At 40.6% G+C, this 16,051-nt stretch overlaps 1 protein-coding gene across 1 annotated transcript; it reads right to left on the bottom strand.

Moving 5' to 3' along the window:
• Positions 1-756: 756 nt before the first annotated feature.
• Positions 757-15,822, bottom strand: CCDC122 (coiled-coil domain containing 122). The gene is made up of 5 exons (XM_019500511.2): positions 14,013-15,822; positions 13,409-13,524; positions 9,363-9,761; positions 4,399-4,515; positions 757-3,124 (listed from the first exon to the last, which is right to left on the bottom strand). Exons 2-5 carry the CDS (start codon positions 13,520-13,522, stop codon positions 2,972-2,974), a joined length of 783 nt encoding a protein of 260 aa, XP_019356056.2. The 5' UTR covers positions 13,523-13,524; positions 14,013-15,822; the 3' UTR covers positions 757-2,971.
• Positions 15,823-16,051: the final 229 nt, after the last annotated feature.

The following is a 16,051-nucleotide window of genomic DNA, read 5'->3' on the forward strand; positions in this document are numbered from 1 at the left end:
AAGTTATATGTAAGCTCAGTACAGGGATCACTAGGTGAGATTTTATTGCAATGTTATATATTAGGACAGACTAGATACACTGGAATTTCCTTATGGCCTTAAAAAGTTATGAATCTGTGAATTACATCCAGAGAGATAATGAGCTCATTTAGTTCCTGGGACAGGGGAGGGGGTATACCAAACACTGTAGATGGTGTTGGAGAGGGCCCGCCTATTGCTGGTGACTCCATACCACCGACACAGCTGGCTTCACATCTGGCCACTCGCCACCCCTCCCCACCACTGCAGCCTGCTTCTTTGCATTTGAGCCCTGTGCAGGCTGATTTGCCCTGGGCCCCATACCCTGCTAGGGTCATCTCTGCAAAGACTCCTGGGAGTGATTCTGGCACCCCTCATAGTCAGTACCTGGGGCTCGTGTCCTGCTCACCTCCTATTTACGCTACTGCCTACAGTCTCCTAGAAAGGTGGTTAAGACTGAGCAAATATTGATGTTAAGTAATGTTTCTTTGGCTTCCTTTAAAATCAGCTTTATTTTTAAGCAGCAACTGCAACTCCTCTCAGACAATTGCCAATAGGGTATACTTTATAATTTATTTTTCTAGGTTACTGTATTTAACACATGATTCTGTTTGTTTTTGCTGCCTGTGTATTTACTTCTGTGCAAGGCAAGCCCATTTTATGAACTAAACAAATTGACAGTATCCCTTTAAAAGCCATTATGCTGGTCCAAAACCATTGCATATGAAGAAAAACATCTACTCAAAAAGTACATCTTTTATTGATTTGCTTACATTGAATTAATAAAATAAGAACATTAATAATAATGCACATTACCTTTTTGCTTTCTAATAATAAACAATACCTCCCAGCAGTTTAATAAGAAAATCCTGTAAATGCAACACTATATATCAAACTGACAAAAATCCACATACACATGTTTAAAGAAGTCTCTAAGTGAATTAAGTATATACCTCATCTAGTCCATCTTTAAATACTTTAAGGAATACATATAAATATTACTAATTCTATCCAGACTAAATTTTCACATAAAGTACAAGAATTAAGTTAATATAAAATTCCCGAAGAGTGGAGTATATAACAATATAAAAATGCAGAAGAAAAGTTCTGGTATTCACTCAGTTTCTAAGGAGTCTTAAATGGAAGGCTATGGTGGTCACTATTATCTTTAAAGTGCTACAAATAATGTATGACAGTCTTGTAAGTATTGTGATCAAGAAGTAACGTGCAATGCTCTCCTGAAACTGAGCCTGAGCACAGCAGGTTAATTGAGGAAGTCTAGACAGAAAACTGTTTACTTCTGCAAAAAATATTTCACTACATAGAAAAGAAAAAATGACTTGAGAAAACTTTGTTTTGAATTGTCACATAATGCAAATCTTCTTGCTGAGAGGGAAACAGAGCCTGAAACTAAAATGACTTAAAAAAAAAAATTACAGTTTAAACGGTATGCCTTTTTTGCCTGGAAAAAAAGCATGAGATTTCCCTCTCGTTTCATTGTTCTCTGTCACAGTAGCACACATAAGGGCTTATTCTAGTCCATCTGAAGCAGGAAGAATTTTTTTTCATTGATCTGGACAAGAACAAAATCAGGCGTAATATAGGAACTGCTCCATAAAAATGGAAGTAGTTTGCATTACAATTTTACTTTTTAAATTTATTGTATCACTCTTTAATGCAGAAAACATACAGCTGCATGCTTCAAACAAAACTGGTCTCTAGAAAGTGATCTTTATTGGTGAGATTTAATTCATCCCTCTGATCTTCAGCCACTGCTACTATGGGGCGTGTCCCCACAAGTGGGAACGTGTTTCCCCAGGAACAAACAGTAGCGGCACAATATGTGCCACTGCTACTTGTCCCCAGGAAACACCTGTACATGGGTGCTCTGGCATGTAGCACATTGCCCCAGGTGGGGTAGGGGAGGCTGGGGCCAGTATCTGGGCTGATCCCAGCAGCCTTACCTTGGGGTCCCAGGGGCCTCCAGAGGCCACAGCTGCGACAATCCTGAAGCAGAAAGCATGGCCGTCAGCCAAGTTCCAGTTTGGGCAGTGCACGCTGCTGCCACATATACCACCCTGGTTTTTTTAGTGGTTTTTTTTGACAGTGCTCATGCATGCTTGTCTGGATGCCTCCATGGAGTTGGACTGTGGGTTTTTACCCACAACTCTCAGTCCACGTAGCAATGCACCTCCATAGCAATGCACCTGAGAGTTCTGGAGCAACTGTTCCAGAGAACCCAGGAGCATTCTCTCTGCTCATTTTGGGGTGGGCTGTATTCTTAGAGGCACAGACAGTATCATGGCACTAGAGCTGCCTTTGTCTCTGATTCTTTTATAATAAGAAACCTTCTTATATTCTCTTTCTTACCCACACACTCATGCTACTGCCAAGGAAATCCTGGTACTTGAAACACAGGAAAACTGCTGTGCCTCATAAATAATTTTTTCACAGGGCAAAATTCCATGCTACAAAGTTAGATCCCAAAGTTACTTAGCATATTGCCCTTATTAGGTCTGTGCATGAAAGATCAGGTTTTCTATCCCTATAAATGCAATGATACGCTGCACACACATTCTTCTGGATGTTATACAGTGAAGACCTTTTTCATTTTTTAAAATATCCAATCAAACCAAAAGGAAGCTCCCAAACTTAACTGGATGTGTGAGGCTTGCAAGTATTTAAATAAAATTGGTTGATGCTTTGGAGGCAGCCTAGAAACTTCAATTAATTCCTTCCTAGGCATGAACAAAAGGAAAGATTGTTCCAGGTTACTAAAGGGTGAGTATGGAACACAAAGTATTCTAGGGCATGCAGCAGGAAGGAGAAAACCTTGGAAAAGGAAAAAAAAATCCTTATCTTTGATCTAAGGTTCAATGGATTATGTCCAGCAACCATCTGTTACTTATAAAGGATGACCCATGTTATAAATTAATGTGATTTGTTTTGTGCACTAGCACTCTGGTATTCCCAGACATTTTCTTAGTTCAGCTGCCCTTTTTTCCATCTGTTGAATATTCCAGTGCCACTGTCTTTTATTCGATTGGAATTTGTTCAGTTGACAATGCAAACGTTTTAGAATAGCATCACATCTTTTATTCTGTACCTAATAAAACAGGGAAAAATCATTTGAAAGCTGTTAGCAGGCAAATCAATACGAAACACAAAGAATGAGAATAGTGTAGTTGGCTGGGATCTGCTGTAGGGAAAGCTGCACTACAGTGGCAAACATTGATTTGTACAAAAAAAGATTATAAACTATACAAAGAGCAGAGAGTTCAGACCGTTTTTCATTCCTAAAAACCTGGACTTGTTTGTTACTAAGGTTAGTGGTGGAATAATTTAGATGACTTTGTTATAGTCTTCAGCATTTACACCACACAAACAACCATTTAGCTTCTTCATAAAATGGCAATATTGAAATATAACAGCACTGTAACACTTCTGCCATTAGCCACATGTATTGAGAATAGCTGCTACTGCAGTTTATTTGAGGGTTACACAACAGAGGTATTTTATTTAACGGTAAAAACCACATGCATGTGACTAGTACTGCATTATTAAACTTGTTTTAATGGCGTATATTATCAATCTTGTTCGTATTTACTGAAACATTATGACTGCCATGCATTTAATGTATATTTGAAAATATACATTTACCCCCAAATGCCCAGGATTTAAGTTTCACTGCCCCACCTTTAACATGCACTGAAATCAAACGGACACTTCTACATGCTCTTCATCATCTTGTAAAGGGGATAGATTGATTGCACTCACCATGACTGGCCACTTCATTTTGATTCTTATCCATCACAACGTTTCTAGTGAGCTGTCAGAATCAGACTCAGCACTGGCTATGTATGACTACATTTGATTAGCATTTAAAATGTATAATCAGCACTATCTTTGAGAAAATCTTTTGGTGAGTGTGTATCTTTGTTTCTCTTGTTGGTGAAACTTGAGGAACCTATACAAAGGTGTCCTCTACACAGAAATACTTTTAGTGAGTAGGGATAGATAGAACAGCGCCCTTCTGGTTTCTGCTTCCCACTGTACCTACAAATCACCTGGTTACCGTTAGAGGGGAATAACGTCACTCCAGCACAAAAACACCACATGAGTGTTAGATGACCCAATTCTTACTGGAAAGGTGGGCTGCCAGCATAAAACAAAGAGAGGAAATTATCAATTTCCTCAAATATCAGCTCTCAAAGTTACAAGGATTCTAGCAACACTGACAGTATTGCTGCTATGACTGGTTATTATATATATTTGGATAGGTAGGGTTAGCAACCTCTTTGCAAAATATTTTAAAACTTCAGGTACAGTACTAACATTCTTTCACTAGACTGTAATTATATTCTCTTCAAAAGACTTTACCTCAATCTCTTTTCTAAGCTTAGCATGCATTTTTTTCTCTTCTTCAAGGTGTTTTTTCTTTTCATTGATAGACTCTTTCACTACAGTAATTTTCTCTTTTAAGTGTGTAATTTCTTCCTGCAGATAAAAGTGGTTATAAAAAACTGTTTGTAAAACAAAATTACAGTGCAATTGTTTACCTTGTTATAGGTGTCATCTTTTAACAATCTCTGTATAAAGAGTGACTCTAGCTAAAGAAATAAGTTCAGCACTTTAAAGGGTTTACTTCAATACAGTTCCTGACTACCTGAACATATTTGGGTACTTAAAAACAGCAGACAGAAAAACATTACTCAGGAATATGGAAATAGCTGCAGCACTGAAGCACCTTGAATTTTCTTAACACACTACTACACATGCAGCTGTTTTTATATTTTAAGTATTTGAAAAATGTGTGCATGAGTAGATACAACCTGTAGTCATTATCTTGCCCTTCATAATCTCACCGAACCTGCTTTTTGTCAATAGTGACCTGGAAACATATTTCCTTATGGGTTAATTACCTCAAAAAGCTACGGAAGTTGGAGAGCATCTTCAACACAGTAGCTGTTCCATCATACTGCCTGTGTAATTGTCCCCTGATAACTCACTAAACCACCTCCAGTTGGCCAGGAAAGCATATCAGGCTAATTGTCTACTGTAGCAACATGCATTTTCAACACATACAGTGATAGCATGACTTACAGTTCACCTTGTGGCTCCATGGCCATTCACACTAAGCGTATGCTCAGTCAATCATAATGACCTACATTCACCACACCCAAATCCACAAGGCCTGATGGCCAAGTGAGAAGAATCACGCTGGCACTGTTGTATAGCTGTAAACCAGACATACTAAACATAGTCATCTCAACATGTGTGAGAAAAGAGAATTATTTTGCTTAAATAGTAAACAAAGGGAAGAAATCTATGTTTTTCATACAAACAATTATGTGACAACACAATAAATAAACTTGTTCACCCCTGACTTCCACTGCAAAATTAGTCTCACAAATAAGTAAAAGTGCTGGATTATAAAAAGCCTGTAACTTCTGTGGAAAGTGAAAAACTGGGTGCATCTACATGTGCACCCTCTGAGAGTGCTAGTGCACCTGCTGATAGGCCATACTCCCTGCTTAGGCAATGGGCCGGTGGGAGCACTGGGGACTGAGAGCACCGCGGCCACTTCCAGGAGTACTGCAGCAACTTCTGGGAGTGCTGCAGCCACTTTGGCCATGGGGGGGACCCCCAGATTGGCTGTGGGGGGACCCCCTCCATTGCTGACTAAGGTGGCACCAGTCACCCATGTACACATGCACTTTAATTCACAGTAGCCTATTCTACTGAACATTAAGACTTCACAGCAAAACCAATGTTAATATGCTAACGCGCAGGAGAATTAGTGTACCGTGCATTATGTCACTAAAAAGGTGTTTGCTTTTGCTACTGTGCATTAGGGCAGCCTAATGTGTCTTTATGTAGTATCTCATATTAGAGGTACTAAACCTAACGCGCAGTAGGAAAAGCACATTAATGAACTTTTAGACATGCCCACCATGATCTAAAAGTACTGCATTTGTGACTTGGTGAATGCTAGGTCATAGACTATGGGCATCTATACACATGCTCTGCGGGAGAGGGGGGGCACTTTAATTAGAGTGGCTCTCTGAGAGCTGCTCTAATTAAAGTGCCCACAGCATCACACGTAATCAGTATCCTGTGCTTCAAAATCACGGTGAGGGCACTTTCACTAAAGCTCGTTCGCCATTTTAAAATGCTGGGACACAGAATACATGTGACGCAGAGGCTGCTGGAGTGCGCTAATTAGCATGCTTCAGCAGACTAAATTAATCAAGTCTGCTCTGATGCGTGCTAATTAGCATACATCAGAACAGAGGTCTGCCATGTGGATAGGTGCCCATTGTGATTACAAACACAATCTTACGCAAGAAAGCAAAGTTATTCAGTGCAGAAGTCAGTGTTGCAGATTTTCAATATTCTGACAACTGGCTTCAAAGCCTCAAGGCTAGAGGTAGGATTGCATATCAGATGACTGGTGATAGAAGTGCAGCTATTAATCCAAACATGATCAACAATGGGTTAGAGCAGTAAATCTAGATCTGCTCACTGCACATTTACAATTTAAACAATATGGCTTGTCTTTGCAGTTACATATCACTGAGAAAGTTGGATAAAACAAATAGAAGTCAAAAAGCAGAGGGAGCAGTTATTTACCAGGCTACGTATAAACATAGACAGGAAAGATAAACTTAACATTGTTATCATCAGAATCTACATTGCTTCAAACAGTTCAATTCATTTTTATCGTGATTACATATCAAGCAAAGAGAAAATAGTGGATGGTGAATGGGATTCTGCAATAATTCCTATGATCTTGGAATCAAAGATAGGAAATGGAAAATGTACCCAGACACATCATCCTGAAAACCCATCAAACATCCAAATAGAGCTTCTGTTGGTAACAAGCAACAACCAATTGTAATGATCAGAGCCTAAAAAAGTTCTTTTCTCAATATCTCTTGTGAGATTTCATGTTGAGCGACTGATTTCAGCCAGCACCAATCCACTGACGAAAGTATGGGGATGAAGCAACTCCAACGGATATGAACAATTATTAGTGCCACCTTGGAATTCAGTTATGCAAGCAGCTGTTAAGGATATAGAAGCTTTGGGTAGTGGCATGGCCCTGGTGGTGACAACACTGTCACTGTGAACTAACTTTGGAAACAGATTTGAGTGGCTGATGATTCTGGCAGAACTACTGATGATCTGTTGAGTATCTAGTAGTAGACTGGCAGCTAATGACAAGTAAACTAATTAGACATGAGATATACTCTCCTCTTACATGGAAAACTAATCATAATGGATTTATGTGTATGTTTTTCAGCTATATATACACACAGAGCTCCATGTTCTAAATAAAACCTCATTCTCATCTATTGTAATTGTCTATGATATTATTCATACAAGAATGTCTCCTCCATAACTAAATGGCTTTAAGAAAAAGCCTATCTAGTGATACAGTTCATCCTCTGATAAGAAAAAGTAAATTTAAACAAGATAAAACATGCATTCCACACAGCTTTTACAATAGAACAGCCATACCAGATTTATACTATTTGTATAACCACATACAATAGAAAGTAAGCAGAACACTGAACAGAGTTTATAGGCAGTAAAAAGACAGTATATGTTCCTTTGTATAGCATCAGATGCAAATATAGATGGATGCATTTTACATAAACCATACATTCTAAAATTTAGTGCAACTGATCTCTTGGCCACCCAAGTAATAAATACTTCTGGCATTACAGATACAGAAAAACATACAGGTTACAAAAAAAGTTTCCCAGATGAAAACAAACAGTATCATTTATATTTAGAAGAGACGTTAAGCGTTTGAATTTCACAAATAGCTGCATAAATGTCATAAGCAACTATAACTCCCCCTACAATATCAACAGGAAACAACCTTTCCATGTTCTATGAGTTAAGTCTCTGATAGAGACATAATAGGATAGCTCCATGCCATGGCCAGCTTCAGAGAGAGCTCAGTCTCACCACCAACACAGCTGGGCTGCTGACCTGGGAGTTCCCTTGCAGGGTGCATCTACATGTGCTTTTTAAGGTGATGCAATAAACTCTAGCTTAATGCACTGGAGTTGATTGCACTCAGCTACCACATGTACATATGCGTCTGGGACCACAGCACATTGAACTGGGTCGGGGCAGCCCCAACTGGCAGAGGGCCTGGAGGGTCAGCCTGCCAGCCCAGGGCTGCTCCTCCCGGCAGTGTGCTGCACAGGGGCTAGCTGACCCTTGTGAACCTCATGCCTCAGCCATCCGTTTTAACTTCTACACATGCACTGCTGCAGAGTAAAAAACTGTGCAGTAGGGTAGTACTTGTATTTACCCTGCAGAGTTAATTAGTTCACCCCAGCCTAATAGGGCCTGCGTGTATAGAAGCAAGATGTTTACTGTGGAGCTAATTAATCTACTCTACAGTAAATGTCTCGTGTAGTCTCTAAAGATGCCACCCTGCCCTCTCTTCCAACTGACTTCAGACTAACACAAGTGACTAATTCTCACAGATTTCCTTAAAGCTGTCATTGTCCATTAACATTGCTGCAAGACATGGTTTATGTTAAATTAGACCTTTCAGTCTAAAAGCAACAGATTTGATTCTAATCTCACTTATACTTAACATTGCTGTTTGGGTGGTATGATTCCATTCTTTTCACTAGAGTTATTCCTGCTTGACACCAGTGCAGGTTATGTGGACCCTGTGATTTTAAGATTATTTCTCATATGCAGTTACTAAATTTTCCCCTGGAAGTTTCCCCTCAAAAGCATTTAGGTTAAAGACATATACAAACATATACGGACAGAAGTGCTATAAATGCAGAGAACAAAGATAAAACGGGTATTTTTTTCCTTCTCCTTTCTTTCTGTTCTTTCTTTTCTCATTAACACAAACTTCTCTTGGTAAAGAGCTCAACTACAACTCATTACCAACCAGGAGTGTTAAACCAGTAGTGTGCTGTTAGCTGAAATATCATTTACAAGGATCTACACTGGGGGTTTGGCAAAGTGCTTATATAGGTTTATGTAAGACCCAGGAGGATCCCACAAATAGCACTAAAGGCAACTGGTAGGTTTTAGCTAGTAGCATGGTTTTGTTACAACCATGTTAATATTATTACACTAAGCAATAATGTAGGTACTAGCAACTGAACTAGACTATCAAGAATAATGTATGGCGCAATTTTTGCTATGGATGAACATCATTATTGCTTCAATTAATCTCATTTGGATGAAGAAGTATACCACAGAGATAAACATTGTGAGGAAGTTGGCCAGTTTATTATTTAATAATGTAAAAAAAAGTACACAATTGGAAATTAATCCAAAAAGCCATATCATACCTGCACTTGTTTTATAAGATATCCTTCAGGATTCTGGAGATTATGCATTAATTGCTCCTTCTTTGTCTTCAGCTCTTTAACTATGGACTGTTTTTTAGCAAGCTCAGTCATAACTGGCATTTTGCTTTCAATCTCCCAAAATAGTGCTTTATGGACCAATATTTTCTCACGATATGCATTGTTATTTGCAAGCATCACCTCAAATTCTTCTTCAGCTGTTTCTGTGTCAAGTTTAAGCTTTACATTTTCAGCATACAGGGATCTGACTTGGGCCTCCAGACTTTTACAGATACATTCTGTCATTTCTATAGCATCATCTTTCTGATAAATTTGCCTTTCTGCTGCTTTTGTGTCTAATAAAATAGAGTCCCTTTGGCTTTCAAGGTCCTGAAGCTCAAACTGTAAAATATTGCAATAATCAACTGTCAATTGAAAGCAATGTTTGAGACAATCATAGGGAGCTATTTAAACAATATGGCCTACGTTTATTTGGGTGGGGCTTGTATTTGTGGAACACAAAATAAGCCATCTATAAGCCTTAAAAATAATCTTTTGAATGGAAGAGCATTATTGTTCCATTTTCTAAAATTATCACCTAAGAGACATAACACATGAGCAGTGTCCTAGGCTTCATTCATTTGACCTCAAAGGTGAGGCATAAAATGTACTGTCTTTTAAATCAGTTCAGTTTCCTCATATTCACCTGTTATGTAGTGGGATGCGTCAGGCTGATCCTTATCAAGCTCCTTAATGATTTGCCTAACGAGGAAAACTGGTTTATTTTGTGTCAGACTAAACCCAACTACTTTCCTGCATCTGACCTCGGAAAACAACCATAGTTCCCGTAGAGCTGCTAAAATTGAACTAAAGGTGTGTCAGCCTACCCTATAACAAGAATGTAGTTGAGTTAAGACTGGGGTAGCTAATTCCATTCTGTTCTGTCAGGGTCATATAGGGAATATCCACACCACAGCAGCAGAGTACTCAGTCTTGTCCCAGCCACGTTCCCTGTAATTCAGACCCAAAAATGAAACAGCAAGATACCCAGAAACACCCCAGCCTCCACTCTTGGGCATGCCAGAAACCCAAATCTTGAATGCAGTGCCAGGGGTGCTCCCAAGACATCTCATTTCCAGGGTTGCTGTGTGTGGCACAGGGACCAATTGGTGGGACTAGCTTTGGTAATAATAAGCAGGGATCCTGGTTTTCTCTGATTTAAAAAACCCCCAATTTTCAGTTAAAAAAGTGTGACCCCAAATCCACATCTTTCCATACTTTAAATGAAACACCACTTTATATATACATACATACATAGCGAGAGAAAGTGGTCTTTCATTTTAATCATGAAAAAAAATGTAGATTTGGGGATACCTTTTTTTTTTTTTTAACTGAAAATTGGGGATTTTTTTAAATGGGAAAAAACCAGGAACCCCCGTAATAAGACTGATCTCTCTGCTGTCATGATCTCAACCAGGTCCATCTAACTGTTGGGTGTCTGGGGGACATATGCCCCTGAGGCCCCACAGCACGTGGACTGCATGGCCTCCAGGCTACATGCCAGATAGCATGCCCCCTCTGCTACACCATGTGAGGCTTCTCCACCAGGGCCAGGGTGGAGAGGAGGAGGCAAGGGCAGCCGGCTGGAAAGTGATGGGGAGAGCAGTGCCCAGGCCAGTAGCTAGGTGGTTGTGACTTAACCCCTCACAGGACCCACGCAGCCTGCAGGCTACCAGTTAGAGAGCCCTGAGACTTATCCTGTCCTCATGACTGTGATAGCTGAGTGTCTCACACCATATAATTCCTTAAGCAATGTGGCTACATCAGTTGCATATGGTTTGTTCCAGTTCTCAACCTTTCAACCAGGGAAGAATTGTGCATCCAGTGAAAGTTTTGCTGTTGTCTTAAATGCTTAGATTGTAAGAGAGGCTTCTTAGTATCAGTGGTGTCAGCTAGCCCTTATCCACTAGCCACCCTGGGCAGGCAAGCAAAAAAATCTGAATGGCAAAGATCTGAATTTGAAGAAGTTATTGTTTTGCATATACATAAGGGGACAAGGTTAAAAAGGCAAAAGCTATCTTGCTTTTTGTGTTTCATGAGTTTTGAGTACCAAATGATTTAACCATAACATTCTTCTAACTCTGATTTTTGTATGGATTTTCCAAAGATTTTTATAAAGAAAGAAAGGGAAGGTAGTGTAAGAAAGAAAATAAATTAGCCTAACTGTCCAGGATTTTGAAGCTCTAGAGCAGGGGTGGACAATTCTTTTGACTGGAGGGACACTTAAAGAGATTTGGTGAGCTGTTGCGGGTGGTGGGGGCATTTATCCTATCTAGCCCTGGGCCTGTCCACCCCAAACCCACCCCCAGGGGCCCCAGACAGAGCAGGCAGGGTCTCCATGGCAGGACCGCTGCGGCAGGGCTCACTGGGCTGGGTGAATGGAATGGAATGGGATGGGGCCATGGGAAGCTGGGGAGCAGTGGCCCAGAGTGGGATTGGTAGGTGAGGCTGGGGCTGAGGCTGGGATTGCAGGGCAGTGACAGCAGGGGGCTGGGGCCTGGGGTGGGGGCAGAGCTGTGATCTGCTCGTCACATGCCCCTGTGATGGGCACTGGTTCCACAAGCAGGGACATGAGGACAGTGGATTGTGACTCTGCCCAGGGCCCTGGACCTGTGCTGTCACCACCCTGCAATCCTGGCCCTGGCCCCAGCCATCCCATTCTGGATGCGTCTCCCCAGCTGCGCTGGCTAGAATCCCTTGGTGGCTTGGATCCAACCTGTAGGCCATATTTTGCCCACTCCTGCTCTAGAAGTGTTCAAAAACAGCAAATCTGTGCAAATTGTATGCTCTATTTGGGGCATCTATGTCAGACTGTACTGCTGTGTTACCTGGCAAGAAAGAGAGGTTCTAAAGGAGGAAGGATGGTCAAAGTAGGATGCCTCTTGGGCATCTTAAAGGCTCCAGAAGGAAGGAAGATGCTGCTGTACTATTACAGTGCACTTCAGATTTTTAAGGTACCCAGGAGCCCTCAGAATGATGAGGGAGTCCTTTGCCCAGTCCCAGTTCTCCTTATTGATTTAGGCAGTTGACTATGAAACCAGCATACTTGTGCATAAATGATCAAAAAGTATCCTTCCTCAGGTACATATCACATGAACTCAGCGAAAAAAATCACAGCACATACTTGATACATAACTTTCTGATGCATGAAACTCAGGTAAATCAAATCAGGAAGAAGAGTCTGCACTGCTCCTCCTTCAGAGAAATTAACTTCATGCAGAATTTCAAACCTCGGCTGTTACAAATATAGGACAATTAAAATTTTCATAGGAATTATTCCTATAATATTTTTTCTTTGCAATTCTGACCATGTTAAAAATGGCTGATTTTTTTTTATGTGAAACTTAAAAAAAAATCAGTTTTAGATAGAAGTCAAGGCTGAATATATCAGTCCAAAAGGTGAAAGTTTCAGAAGTGTCTGTAAGCAGTTAGAACGGAAACAATTATACAAATTTAGCTATAGCTAGATACATCTGGAGCTCTGCTGTGAAATATTAGCAAATAAAAGCTGCATTTAGTGGCAGTTAAGGTTGAAGCAAGAAACATGTTATGTACCCAAAAGTCATAAGTACAGGATGGTTTTAAAAAAACCTTGCAAGAAGAGTACAAAGAGAACTGAACCAATTTAGTGGAAAACTGCCAAAAAGAGTGATTTTAAAGTCTCATTCTTTCTTTATCCATACATTTTTACAAAGCATTCTAAAAATTCAGGATGTCTATATTTCTATTTTATGTTTTTGTTTTTGCCATTTCAACAGGATTTTCACAAAACAAGGAATTAAACCATCCGCTAAAAATGAACTCTAACCACAATCTTAGCTCTTGAACAGCCATATGTATAATGATATAAACATGAAAAGTCCTGGCAATGCTTAAGTCTTAGAGAGCAATTGAAAATAGCAAAGCCTAGAAATGTCATCTCTTTACTCACAACACTGCTTTCTTGCTTAGTATGAAACACAAATAAGATCTATATAAGATCTAATTACCTGCAACTGGGCAAGGACTGTTTTGCTCTTTTCTATCTCTGATGCTTGTATATGTTGCTGCTCTGCTACTTCTTTTACCACTTCAGCCAATGATGGCAAATTTTGCTTAGCCATTTCTAGAGAAAAAGACAGCAGCATAAAAACATAAAATAAAAATGCTGTACGTATACTGTTTTCACATAGTTGAGTTCAATGCTATGTTAAATGACTCTATAAAAGAACAATATTTTCTGACTTATTCTTCCCATGTGAGCTCAGATTAATCAGTTATTACTCCTGGGCCATATTTGTTCACCAAAGAAAATTTAGGAATGGCTAGAAACTCAAAGGAAATTATAATGATGACTGCAAAAATCTCCTCTTCGGAGTCTCTTTTATAAATTATAAATCATTCCTTTTGTTTCATACTATAAATATTCCCACTACTATTCTATGGAGCAGATCCCATTGCTATAAACAAGGCATAGTTCCATGTGGCAGAAGCATGTGTTGAGGCCTTTTCTCTTGGTTTTTGGCTGGATAATTTATAATTCTACTGTAACACTGCACCTACAATAGCAACATGTATCTGAGTTGAGGCAAGTTAATCATTAAACTCTGTTACCTCGTTGATGTACTTGATGTCTCTTAAATGAACAGCATAGAACAGGAAAAACTGGAAAGAATAAGACATAGGATTGAAACAATGGTAACACACACAATGTGTTTGGTAAATTGACTGACAGCAATCAAAAAAACGTTATCTAAAATTTATCACTTCTACATTTATATAATTTCAAATAAAAGTTTAAGTCTAGGAAATCAGAGCACAGTCAAGTAATACTGGTTAAATATTCAGGAAATGTGTGGAAAACAGTGCCATAGCAAGGAAGGGGGTGAGCGGGGGCAACCACCACAGGCGCTGAAGCAAAGGGGTGCCAACAGATGCTGCCCAGCCAGGGCGGGGTGCAGGACGGAGCTGTGAGCGGTTCGTTTTGGGGAACGCAGGGATGGGGGGAGGCTTCCACCACTGCGTGCGGATCTGTATGTGGGGCGAGGGGGGGCTGCTGCTGTAGGCTTTGACCCAGGAACCAAAATTTCTTGCCATGGTACTGCACATGAAGTATATCTTCAAGATCAAAATGTGGTAGCCAACATACAGTTGAGCTATGAGCTGGATTTATGTCGAACAGAGAATGTGATCATTTGCTTTTTTTTCTCTACAGGTTTGGCTAGACGGAGACACATTGTAGAAGAACATATTTCAATTAGAAAAGCCACAGTGGCATACTTTGATTTGCAGCATTCATGTCCACAGTAAGAAAATAAAGAGATTTTTCATATACTCTCCAATGCAGGTGATAAATAGTTATCAAATACACTGATAGTGTTGGAGTGATGTAGCCATGATGTCACAGAGAAGCTGCAAGAGGCAAGGATTTTTGTGGGTGATATCTTTTTTATATTCAGCTCAATAAAAGTTATCACCCACAAAAATCTTGTATTTTAAATCAGGAAAATATTAACTGTAGCATTAAAATATTAACTGTAGTATTTAAATATTAATTTACGATTAAGAGTAAAGTAAGGAAAATAATTATGTTTCTTTTTTAGATGAACATGAGCAGTGTAACTCTGAAGTCCTGAATTCTTGGATGGACGTTTGACCTCCAATTCTGATCAATACCACTAACAGCTGCCATGTCTGGAAATGTGGTATTTGTGGCAACCCAAGCAACAGCATGTCTAGAAAGTCCTGATATGGGAGTTCAATATTAAGGCCACTCATGATGTTCCCAGTATTTGGTGTGCTCCTCAAACCCAAGCTTCTGGAGTCTGGTTATAATATATAAATTTAAAAAAAAGAGGAAGATTTCACAGCTGAAAAATATGACACCTAAGGGCTCAGAAATCAGAAGTCAAATACCCAACCATTTTCTAATTGAAAAAGTCTCGTGATTTCTAACTCAAGCTCCTGGTTCCTTGGGACTGGATTCAGGAGGCATTTTAGCCTGTAGTAATACCACGGACCTAAAACACCTCCAAACCCTACAGCACTCGGCAAGAGCCAGTGGTGAGACAGGTGCGTAAGAAGAAAAAAGGCGTCGGGTTTCGTAGCAATAGAGGCCAGAGGACAACCAGCCTGTCTTCTATGATGGCCAGGCCACCCCAGGTGGAGGAGAGCAGGTACCAGGCCTAGTTTGGTGGCACCCAAAGGCAAACACAAACCAGCCTGGAAGCCCAGGGGAGAGAGCGGGCACCTCGCACGCAACGCGGCTGCCAAGCCCCATGCACCAGGGGCAGCACCACCGCCCCCCCCCGGGCCCCTCACGCAGCACCAGCCTAGGGAGTGTCTGCAAAGAGGAAGAGGCTGGGGAGAACGAAGCCTCCCCCGGCGGCGGGGCGCCGCGCCTGCTTCAGGGACCGTGGCCAAAGTGCCACCCAAAGACAAAAGCGTGCAGCAGAGGAAGGGCGCACGCGCCGTTTGCAAAGAAAGCCGGAGCTGCGGGCTCGTCTCGCCCCGTCGGGGCCCCACTCACGGGGCTTCGTTTTATTTTCAGTTTCAGCTGCCCCCGCGGGCAGGCCCAGTTCATATTTGCAGGCTTCTGCATGGCCGGAGCTCAAGACCAAGCCACTCCCCTGGCCTGGGAATAACAGCTTCGA

Source organism: Alligator mississippiensis, chromosome 1 (assembly GCF_030867095.1).
Source record: "Alligator mississippiensis isolate rAllMis1 chromosome 1, rAllMis1, whole genome shotgun sequence".
Taxonomy (NCBI): Eukaryota; Metazoa; Chordata; order Crocodylia; family Alligatoridae; genus Alligator; species Alligator mississippiensis.